The sequence below is a fragment of the Natrix helvetica genome, assembly GCF_964273705.1.
Source record: "Natrix helvetica genome assembly, chromosome: 2".
Lineage (NCBI taxonomy): Eukaryota > Metazoa > Chordata > Lepidosauria > Squamata > Natricidae > Natrix > Natrix helvetica.
The window spans coordinates 298,580,919-298,592,182 of NC_138552.1; the positions used below are offsets into that span (position 1 = coordinate 298,580,919).

Sequence of the window (11,264 nt, forward strand, 5' to 3'; positions counted from 1 at the left end):
GCCGACACAAGACTGAAGGAAATGGCGCCCCCTGTTGGACTGCCGCCTGAGCCCCCCCCAGTCCCAGGGCTTGGGAAGGGGGGGGGTTGCTTCTGAGCTGGGCTCCAAAGAGACTTTCTGCAACGGAGGAGGCCACGGTCAGGTCAGGACACGGGGTGCCTTCAAACCTCCCAGGTAGGGCAGTCCAGGGTGGGCGTGGGGGCGAGATGGGCCACCCCGGGGGTGAAGGCCGGTTGCTTCAGGGGCTCTGGGAGAGGAGAGTCTGCCTGGACTCTCCTGCTGTGAGCTGGGGCTTCCTGGCTGCCTCTGGAGAGCTGGGCCCCTGCACAGAAGGAGCCTGCTGGCCCTCTAGAGGGGGAGGAGGGCTTCTGGCTGGGGGGCAGCAGGTGCATCCATTTCCCCATGGAAAACAGCCTCCAGGGCCTCTGGCAACCCTGCAGAGGAGCCGCTGCCTCTGGCGAGGGGCAAGCAGAGTTGCAGGCAGTCCTTGACTTACAACAGTTTATTTAGTGACCAATTGAAAAAAGTGACACTTGGCACTTTTGACGCCCACAGAGGCCGCCTCGTGATCACGTGGTCAAAAGTCAGAGATGTTTGGCAACTGGCCTGTTCTTGCAACCGGTGGGGGGTGGGGGTGTCACGTGATCATCTTTTTGACAAGCGGAGTCAGTGGGGAAGCCAGATTCACTTAACAACCCTGTTACTAACTTCAGGGATTCACTTCACAACTGTGGCAAGAAAGGTCATAAAATGGGGCAAAGCTCACTTCACAAATGCTTCCCTCCATTGTGACCTTCTGTTGAGGGTTCCCTGCACTTCCTTTGGGGAAGAAGAGCAAAGATCCATTGGGGGGGGGGGGAAGGCTCTGATGGTTGGTTAACCCTAATGGCCTTGAACCCACAAAGGAAGCCTTTCGCCCCCGGCCTTCCCCCCTGTCTCCACTGCTTTGCTGCTCCCTCCTGAGGCTGCACGCAGGCAGGGTAGCTGGAGAGCCCAGGACAGGTGGAAGCAGCCCTGGAGCCCCTCGGGGGCCTGGAAGTGGGGGGGGATGGAGCTCCCCCAACCTCCTCCACAGATTCAGGCCTTCCTCTGGGGACAGAGCCACACAGGCGATCCAAACGCTTGGAGGCCATTCCGGCCCCTCTTCTTCGGAGGGCGGGGGGTGGGTGGGAAGGGGAGCCTCCTCCTCCTCCTCCTCCTCCTCTCCAAGCAGCGAGGGGGCTTTTGCTGGGTGAGAGGGGGATGCCTCCAACGGAGGAGACTGCAGGCCCTCCGTAAAGCCCCCCTCCCCCCGCCGGTTCCAACATCTCAGGCAAAGCCAGCTGAGGCCACAGCCTCCCTTGACCCCCCCCCCTGAGAAGGCCAGCGCCCTGTCCAGGCCTTCGGACACCCCAGTGGGTGTTGGGCCGCGGCTGCCTTCCTCCCCACTCTGGGAAGGGAAGAGGACCATCACTCCCAGAACCTTGATCCAGAACACAGCCGGCTGGGGAATTCTGGGAGTTGAGTCCCACAAGGCCTACAGTTGCCAGGATTGGAGACCCCTGGCCTGGGTGCTGGATTCAATCCAGAGGTGATGAAGACCCTGCAGGTGGTGGAAGATTTTCCCCTCTCCTCTTCCTGCTCCCGAGTTCCTCTGAAGATCCCTCTGAGCTGCTGGTCCCCAGAGGAGACGCTGAAAGGGAGCTGAAGTTGACTTGGCAGCTACCAGGGGGTCTCCTGGGCTGGAAGACCACCAGTCCCCTTGCCCTTCTGGCTCTCGTGCCCTGTGGAAAGCGGGCCCTCTGCCCATCGCCCCCTCCAGCTGACTGCAAGCAATCCTCCGCTTACAACCGTTTAGTGACCCTTCAAAGTTACAACGGCATTGAAGACAGTCACCGATCACATGGTCACGGGGATAAAAATCCACACTCTTGGCAACTGACTCACATTTATGACGGTCGCAGCGTCATCTGATCCCCTTTTGCGACCTTCTGGCAAGCAAAATCAATGGGGAAGCCAGATTCACTTAAGAACAGTGTGACTAACTTCAGGGATTCACTTAACGACGGTGGCCAGAAAGGTTCATGAAATGGTGCAAACGTCACTTAACAACTGTCTTGCTTAGCAATGGAAACGTTGGGCTCGGTTGTTGTAAGTCGAGGACCGCCTGTTCTCCCCTCACTTGGCCCCTTGTTTGAGAAGTCGGCCTGGCTTTGATGACAGAGAAGGAAGGATACGATATTTGCACTTTTATTTTGCATTATTTTCTTTACAATTCCCAGTGCTGAAATCTTCCTCGCTTTGTCTCAGCTTCAGCTGTGTGGTCGGTGCATCTTCTCTGCTCTTGTGATTTTGGAAGCGTGAAGAGAGGAGAATTCCGAATGGGGGGAGGGTCTCGGACGCTCTTAAGGCAGCCCGGTTGACAGCCTCTGTTCCAACCTCACGGGGCCATCCTATCCTTTTTGAGTCTGAAACGAATTCCGAATGGGGGGGAGGCATCCAGCCTGATGCCAAGGAAACCACTGAGGGGGGGAAGAGATAAATCAATGGGGGGGGGGGCTGCCAGGCCAGATCGGGTGCCCCGCATCCCAACTGCCAGACCCACCAGTGGCTGAGGGAGGCCCTCCCACCACCTCAGTTTCAAGATTGGAATGGGATCCCACCCCCTTCCTGAGACACCAACTGGGAGGGTGGGCAGCCATTGGGAGGGTCTTCTGGGAGGCCGGATTGTCTGGAATGTGGGGGGGGAGCCCTGTGGCCCTTCAGGGCTTCCAGGGGTGAAGCTTGTGATCAACAGGCAGCCCTTCCTTCTCCCCGAGGGGGTCTTGGCCCATCTTCTCCCGGGGAGCCCCAGGGCTGGGATTCCGGACGGTGCCCAGGAAGAGGGGGATGCCCGTGACGTCCTCCGTGATCATGAAGAGGAAGGGCTGGTCGAGGGAGAAGGCCGAGAAGGAGCGGAGAGCGATCACGCTGGTGGCTGCTGCCGCCTGCACTCCAGCCTCGGCCAGCTCCAGGGCAGCTCGGTGCTGGATGCTGGAGACCACCAGGGGCCCTTCGGCAATGTGGTGGAGGTCTGGGGCAGAAAAGAGCTCTCCGAGACCTGGAGGGGAGAGAGGAAGCCGTGACTGTAGTGGTAGCAGCCGCTTTCCCATAGCTCCCCTGTCATGGTCAGATCACTCATGTCTCCGGCTGGACTTCCCTGGCGCTACCCCCCACCGCGAGAAGGCGGAACCAAACTGTCCAAGTTCGTACCGCCCCAGGCGCCTGATGGAACCGGATAGGTTCCAGACAGAGCTTGGGCCATTCCCTGTAGCCCTGACCCGCTCTCACTCCGAGAACCTAGTGGCCGCCTGGAATAGGGCGGCCGCTGGGGCCCTGGACCGAGTTGCGCCTTTGCGGCCTCTCCTGCGGTGATGACCCACCCGGGCTCCTTGGTTTACCGAGGACCTGAGGGTGATGAAGCGCCATAGGAGACGCCTAGAGGGCAGGTGGAGGTCCTCACGCTCCGAATCTGACCGAACACAAGTAAGAGCCTATTTACGGACTTACCTTGTGGCATTAAGAGTGGCCAAACGCAGATATTGTGCCACTCTTATTGCGTCCGCCGATAACCGCCCTGCCGCCCTTTTCGGGTGACCCGCTCTCTCTTATCACAGAGGACGCGGGAAGCCCCTTTAAAGGGCAGAGCAGAGGAGTTTGGGGAATATCTGCAGGACAAAATCGCTCAGATCCGGAGCGGATGGGCTCCCTTCAGTGGACCAGAGGAGCCGCCAACAGTGAGTCTTGTGAGACCACTCTGGGAGGAGTTTGCGTCTGTTGCCCCCGAGGATTTAGATAGGTTGCGTGGACGGCTGCGACCGACCACATGTTTAATGGACCCGTGTCCCTCCTGGTTGGTACTGGCATCCTGGGAAGTGACACGAGGCTGGCTACTGGGCTTGGTGAACGCCTCTTTGAGCGAGGGGTCCTTACCTGCCGCCTTGAAAGAGGCGGTGGTGAGGCCCTTACTCAAGAGGCATTCCCTTGACCCGATGGAGCTAGCTAATTATCGTCCGTGGGGGAGATCATCCGTGGTTTTGGGGTGGAGTATCATCTGTACGCTGACGATACGCAGCTGTACATTTCCACCCCAGACCACCCCAACGAGGCTGTCGAGGTGATGACCCGGTGCTTGGAAGCCGTCGGGGTCTGGATGGGGGACAACAGACTCAAGCTCAACCCCTCCAAGACTGAGTGGCTGTGGCTACCGGCACCCCGGTTCAGTCAGTTGATTCCATCGCTGACCATAGGGAGTGAGCAATTGCCCCCTGTGGAACGGGCGCGCAATTTGGGCATCCTCCTAGATGCCCGGCTGTCAATGGATGACCATGTGGCAGCTGTGGCAAGGGGGGGGCGTTCCACCAGGTTCGCCTGGTGTGCCAATTGCGCCCCCTACTGGACCGGGATGCCCTACGCACGGTCACTCATGCACTGGTGACGTCTCGGCTGGACTACTGCAATGCCCTCTACATGGGGCTTCCCTTGGAACGCGCTCGAAGACTGCAGCTAGTCCAGAACGCAGCCGCGCGGGCTATCTTCGGGAGTACTAGGTACTCCCACGTAACACTGCTCCTGCGCGAGCTGCACTGGCTGCCTGTGGTCTTTCGGGTGCGTTTCAAGGTGTTAATTACCATCTTTAAAGCGCTCCATGGCTCAGGACCTAGGTACTTGCGGGATCGCATCCTACCACACACTTTCCTGCGACCGATTCGCTCTCACAGGGAAGGACTCCTCCGGGTGCCGTCCACTAAGCAATGCCAACGGGCGGCACCTAGGAGTAGAGCCTTCTCTGTGATGGGCCCAACCCTCTGGAATGACCTCCCACCCGATATCAGAACCACCACCGACTTCCCCTCCTTTCGACGAAAACTGAAGACTCACCTGTTCCGTTTAGCCGGCCTGGACCATTCATAACCTTATTATACCTCCTGGCAGATATATTTTAACTGGGTAATTTTAATTGGGTATTTTTAGGATTGTTGAAATATTGTTTTTATCTACTTTACTTTGTACAGTGTCGTATTGCCTCCTCTTCTATGTTTTTATGTTTGTATGTTTGTATTCCACTTTATCTGTTTTATTTGACTGTACACCGCCCCGAGTCCCTTTGGGGAGAGGGGGCGGTATAAAAATCGAAATAAAGGTAAAGGTAAGGAATGGGGGTTTTGCCCCTCAGGCTCTGCGCCTGGGCTGGGCGGCCTGTCGGGAGAACTTCCCCAGCCTCTTGCAGCTTCTCCAAGCTGGAGGTGCTTGGAGGGACCCAAATGGGGCTTCACCTGCAGAGCCTGCCCGCCCGTTTTCTTCTATTGGACAGAGGGCTTGGAGCAAGGAGGAGACCCTCTTCCGCCCACCGCCTCACCTAAGCGAGTCAAGGCCCCGTTGAGGTCCACGTGGTCCTCTAAGTGCATCTTCGGCATCTTCACCAGGGTGGACCTCTCCGTGGGGAACGACGCCTTCAGATCGAGCTGGAGGACCTCAGACAGAAGCTGAGAGCAGTTCTTCCGCAGGTGGAGCCTGGGGACGATGGCCACGAAGGAGGTGTTGCCCTTAAAGGGAAACTTGGCAACCTGGAGGAAAGAGCGCAGGAGGATCCGTGAAGGGCAAGACCCTCGACTGTGAGGCTGGGCACCATCATGGGAGCCTGTGGGAGTGGTCTCTTCCCTTCTTGCAGCAGCCACACACCCGGCAGGGCAAGTAAACACTACCCGGTATCATGGCTGCCCTTCTGACATCAGTAACGGGGGGGGGGGGGACGGCAGTGGGGGAGAGGGAGGGGAAGCGAAACCAAGCAGAGCATCCAGTGGGAAGCATGTCTCAAGGTAACTCTAAACAAAACCATTTTCTAACACCTAATTGGACATTGACTGATAACTAGGGGATTGGCTGGGAACCAGGGAAAGTTAACTGCTATCTTTTGCCCGTGAAAATTTCGGATTCAGCCTTGCTTCTTCAGTAACCACTTTGGCTTTATAGTAAAGTCTCCTTCTGGCTAATTGTGGGCCAGGAGTCTTTCTTTGCTAACTGACCAATTTGGGGCAGTGGCCATCTGGGGACTCCTCTCCCCCTCCTCGCCCACCCTACCTCAGCCTCCCAGGACTCCGTTCTGAACCAGCTGAGGGGGAAGTCCCGTTCCTTCATCATCTCCACAGAGACCGCGGAGTCCTCGTCCAGGTGGAACAGGCTGGGCTCCGTCAGGAGTGGGTTGAATTTGGTCTTCCAGAACCCTGGTCCACAACAGAGAGGGCATCAGGGGCCAAAAGGCCGGTGAACTTTCCCTCCACCAAGCTGGTCTTTTCAGCCTCAGAGCTGAAGGACTTTGGCTTCCAGTCCCACTTGGGAGAAATCACCCAGGGTAGCTTCCTAAATCCCCCAGCCGGGCAGGAGACTCACCTCGGAAGTAGACCGCATTGAGAAGGACCATCACGATGTTGGGAGGCAGCTGGGTGAGCATGGTGGGGATCTGCCCATTGGTGGCTTCTTCCACCCACCTGTTGATGGTCTCCAGGTCAGCCTGGTTGTCCCCAGAAAGCAGGGCCGGCTTTGCCCCGTAGAATCTCTGGGATGCCTCCAGGAACTTCTCTTTGACCGGGAAGCCTGGGAGGGAGGAGGAGGCACGGGAGTCAGGCCCAGAAAGGGGGGGGAGGGAGGGTTCGTCTCACCGCCTCCACCTCCTGGAGAGGGGGCTGCGATGCCCGGTTCCCTGGGCCCGAATGGACTGAGGGCTGTGCCTCACCCTGAGGGGAGGGGGAGGGGGCGGTTGTTGTGCCCGAGTAGCATTTATTTGTGTATAAATAAACTTTGCTTCTACGTCAAATAACGTTCCTTCTTAAGCAGAAAGAAATCCTTTTTGAAAGAGAAAGACAATGGCTTCTCCTAAGAAAACTGCATTCCTGGGATCCTGGCCACATCAAGACCCACCCACCCACCCATTTTGATACCCTCATTATAACCTAAACCTGAGGGTGAAATGGAGGAGTTCAAAGACTGTCAAAAGCCTTCAAAATCTAGAGGAAATCCCGGGGTCACAGAAAAGGACTGATGATCCCCCGAGGAGGGAAAGATGTTCTTTTGCCTCCTGAGACTTAGGTGGGCTCCTCTCTCCCCCCCCACCATTTAAATTTATAGCAACTACATATGGCAATAGAAGTGGCCAGGCAGACCAAGTGCAATTTCTTGCAAAAAGCCTGAAGGGCAAGAATGCCAGCCGAGGAAGCCTGGCACCAAAAGAGGCCTCTGGCAGTCAGCGCTGGCACCCTGGGCAGATGGGCAAAAGGAGGTGTGTATGCCTCGGGATCTCTCGCTGCCCCCTGAGGCCATCTTGCCAAAGCCCAGCGGCATCACCTCCCCTGCCTCCCCCCCTCCCAGCTCTCCTCCTAGGGCAGGGGTGGGGAACCATGGCTCTTTTGCGACTTGTGGACTTCAACTCCCAGAATTCCAGAACCAACATGGCTGCCTCAGGAATTCTGGGAGTTGAAGTCCCCTAGTCATAAAGGGGCCATTGTTTCCCACCTCTGCTATAGAGCAGGGACCTCCACCCTCCAGCAAACCTCCAAGCTTTGCTGGCTGAGGAATTCTGGGAGTTGAAGTCCACAAGTCGCAAAAGAGCCATGGTTCCCCACCCCTGTCCTAGGGCAAACATTGCAAGGGAAAGGATTGTAGAGCTTCCTCTCCTCAGAGCCCCCCCCCTCTCCCCTGGGGAAAAGCCTCCAAAGGGAGGGGGGCATCCTGGCTCCCCCTCTCTCTCACACACACACTGGGGGAGGGGAGAAGTGGCTGCCCACCGGGGGGGGGGGGCTCACCTTTCTCCAGGAAGAGGCGTCCGGCTACGCTGATGGCCGTCCGGTGAAGGTGCTGGGTGATCCCCCATAGCGCCTGGTGGAGGCAGGGCACGGACTCCATGTGCAGGACCTCCAGGAGGCGCTTCTGGGTCTGGTTGGCGGCCCCTGAAAGAAGCCAGGCTCACTTTGGGCCAGGGAAGCAGTGGCTGAAGGAGCCTGGGGGTGGGGGAGCAGCCCTTAGGAGCCCACCCGCCCTTGGACCAGAGGGGGGGTCTCCCTCCACCCATTCATTCCTGGATCGAGGCCTTTCGCTCTCCTCCTTTGGCTCCAACAGGGCTATCTCTGCTTTGGTGGCAACCGGAGCTCAGCAGGACAAAGGGGAGAGCTGGGAATAGTGGAGGGGGGAGGCCCGCTGCCCCTCAGCAGGATGCTCTTCCCTGGGGGGTGCTTCCCAGAAGCCTGGGCAGGGGAGTTCTCAGCCTCCCCCCAAGAAGGGTCGTCTCCTGGGCGGTGTTACCTAGAGCCAGGTGGGCGAGGGCCAGGCTGATGCTGAGGGGAGAGAGGATGGTGTTGCCCGTGCTGTCCTCCACTTCCATCTCCCGCAGGAGGTCCACCCCCAGGGCCCTCATGGCTGAAGCGATCTGCTCCACGCTTCTGGAAAGGGCCCGGTCCTGGCAGCCTTCCTCCTCCTCCTCCTCCTCGAGATAATTGGGGAGGCCCCCCAACTCTTTCAACCCATCCGGAACCACCTCCCCTGGGCTGGCAGCTCCATCTGGAAAGTGGGGAGAGTTTGTGGGGTCTTGAAGGGCCCCTTGGGGTTCTGTTCCCGTCTGTGGCAGCCGATCGTCTTCGGACGGGACTTCCACCGCAGGGACCTGCAAGGCGGGGAGGGGGAGAGAGAGAGAGGAACCTCCTGCCAGGAGCCCTGGGTTCAGAGCAGCTCCAGTGGCAGGCTCCCTGCCCTGGAGACCCCCAATCGCCTCTTCCCAGAGGGACCCTGGAGGCAAGGAAGTCGGACTCTCCGAGTTGGGTTGCTTTCTGGCAGACGTTTCGTTACCCAACTAGGTAGCCTCATCAGGGCTGGAAGGAGGTGTGGTTTGCTCTGTGTTGCTATACAAGCGTCAGTGTTGGTGGTTGTGTTTTGGGCGGTTGTTCAAGTTAAGTTTGATCCTTTGAGTTGGCAGCTCCGTGACTGGGGAATTGTTTACTCCTTGATTGCTGGTCAGGATTACTCTTTGTGCTGATCGTGGCTCATCTGGATGGGCAGATCCTTCAGTAGCGCTCAACACCCTTCAAGGGGAAGACCTGTCCGAAGCAGCGCTCCGGACAGCCGGCCTCAAAGGAGATACACAAATGGACTCCGCACCGTGGAGGGGATCGGACCAGATAAATGGGAATAGAACTGGAAGGGACCCTGGAGGTCCTCTAGTCCAACCCCTCGGCTCAAACAGGAGACCCTAGACAGTGGGTGTCAAACCTGCAGCCCACAGCAGGTCAGATGTGTCACGCGCTGGCCACGCCCGGTTTAGCGAAGGGGAAAAAAATCACGATACATCACATGATGCCGCTGTGACCACCCAAGTTTGACACCCCTGCCCTGTATCATTTCACCCCAAAGGCTGCCCAGTCTCCTCTTAAGAACCTGCAGTGACAGAGCCCCCACAACGCCTGGTGTGTCCAGCCCTTCCACTGGTCACTTGTCCTCTCTATTAGGACGTTTCTCCTGAGTTCCTGCCTGCTTCTCTCTCTCCTTGACAAGCTTCCATCCGCTGCTTCCTGTCTGGCCTTCTGGGGCTTTGAAGAATAGAGAATAGCCTCCTCTTCTTCAGGGAAGCCCCTGGAAGATGCTGTCATGTCCCCCCTAGTCCTTCTTTTCTCAATTCTCCCAATTCTTTCAACCGCTCTTCCTATGTTTTAGTCTCCAGGCCTTTAACCCTCCTCGCTGCTCTTCCTTGATCCCTTCTCCACGGCTGCATGCCTTCACCCCAGCCTGCTGCCAAGATCCTCCCCCCGTTGCCCTGGACCAGCAGCCGCAGACTTTGGGAATGGCCAGCTGAAGGAGGAGGTCCACGGCCTGGTCTTGGCCTACAGAGGGACCCCCTCCTTGCCCACCAGGCAGTGTGGAAGCCCCCCTCCCCATTTCCTCTCCCAGTTGCCCTTTGCACTGTGGGCAGGCGTTCGCAGGGGGCGCTCTCCTGCCCTTGGGAGGAGTTTCACTCCGTCTTCTGCGCCCAGCCTGCTTTTTCCTGCCTCTGCCCCTTCTTTGTACTAAGAGCTGCCCAGACCCTCACGCATGCCTGCCAGGCAGGGCCGAGCAAAGCTCCCCAACTTCCTGGCCCTCAGTGGCCCCTGGCTGACCTCAGTGCGCCCTTTCAGGTTGGGGAAGCAGGATTTGAAGCTGCTCCATCAGCTGCGCACAGACAGACACCCAGGCGCCGCCACCCCCCCCCACTCCTGCAGAACGGCCTCCCTCCTTACCAGTAGTATGTTCCTCTGGGCACCTTCATCCCAGCCCATGTCGTGAACGAAAGTGGCCTGGAAGGAAAGCCCACAGTGAGCCACGGCTTCTTGCCTCAAAGCACGGGATACGGAGAGTGGCAAAGCCGTTTTCGGGGGGGGGCTCTCTCTCTCGTGGCAGGGGGCACACCAATGTGGCCAACGGAAGAATGCTGCCCACGTCCCCCTCAGTCACCGGCCCGACCCCGGCAGCCTTTGGGAGGGAGATCACAGGGGATCCTCAGTGGGGCGACAGGCTCAGCTACAGTAGCCACAGAGGCCTTCTGTCCAGGAGGGGCCGGGATTCGATTCCAGACCTCGGGCGGGGGCCTTCTTCCTTATGGCACCTCCGCCCCACGGAAGGATCACCTGAGGGGAGCAGCTGCAACTCACCTGGTCTTGCCCAGCACACGGAGCAGGCAGGCAGGCGGCCAGCAGTGGCCAGAGCAGCAGAGCCATCGGGAAGCGGAGGAGGGGGCTGCGGGAGGGAAGAGGCTGTGCTGACCTGGTGCTCTTCGGGGTCCCAGCGGGGAAAACTGAGGTTCCTGTTCCACCCCCCCCCCTTTCCCTTCCCCTCAGGACCCACGGGGTCAGCCCTGGCACCAAGGGGCACTGGCTGCAACTAGCCTGGTTGGGGAAGGGGCTTCTTTTTCGGCCCTTTCTCCCCCTCTGTGGAGAAAGTGCTACATTTCCTGGGGGGGGGAGGAAGCACCTCCCCACACCCAGATCCGTCAGAAAAACCCAGGAAACAGAGTGACTTCCACACTGCCAAAAAAGGGAACCGATTGTCCAGCCCAAGGATGGCAGAATTCCTGCCCCCCCACTCCTCAGTTCACCCTCTTTCTGCCCCTACTTCATCTCCTTCCTTGAGCAGCTTCTCCCCACAGCTCCGCCGCTGCCCTGCTCTGGCCCTGAAAGGGGGCAGAAAGCCCCAGCCTAACCAGGAACCAGCAGCAACGCCTGCGCCACAAA

At 58.6% G+C, this 11,264-nt stretch overlaps 1 protein-coding gene across 1 annotated transcript; it reads right to left on the minus strand.

Moving 5' to 3' along the window:
* Positions 1–2,213: 2,213 nt before the first annotated feature.
* Positions 2,214–11,256, minus strand: SERPINF2 (serpin family F member 2). The gene is made up of 9 exons (XM_081942463.1): positions 11,146–11,256; positions 10,686–10,770; positions 10,275–10,331; positions 8,314–8,671; positions 7,818–7,961; positions 6,409–6,612; positions 6,100–6,242; positions 5,378–5,585; positions 2,214–3,079 (listed from the first exon to the last, which is right to left on the minus strand). The coding sequence occupies exons 1-9, from the start codon at positions 11,148–11,150 to the stop codon at positions 2,742–2,744; spliced, it is 1,542 nt and encodes a 513-aa protein (XP_081798589.1). The 5' UTR covers positions 11,151–11,256; the 3' UTR covers positions 2,214–2,741.
* Positions 11,257–11,264: the final 8 nt, after the last annotated feature.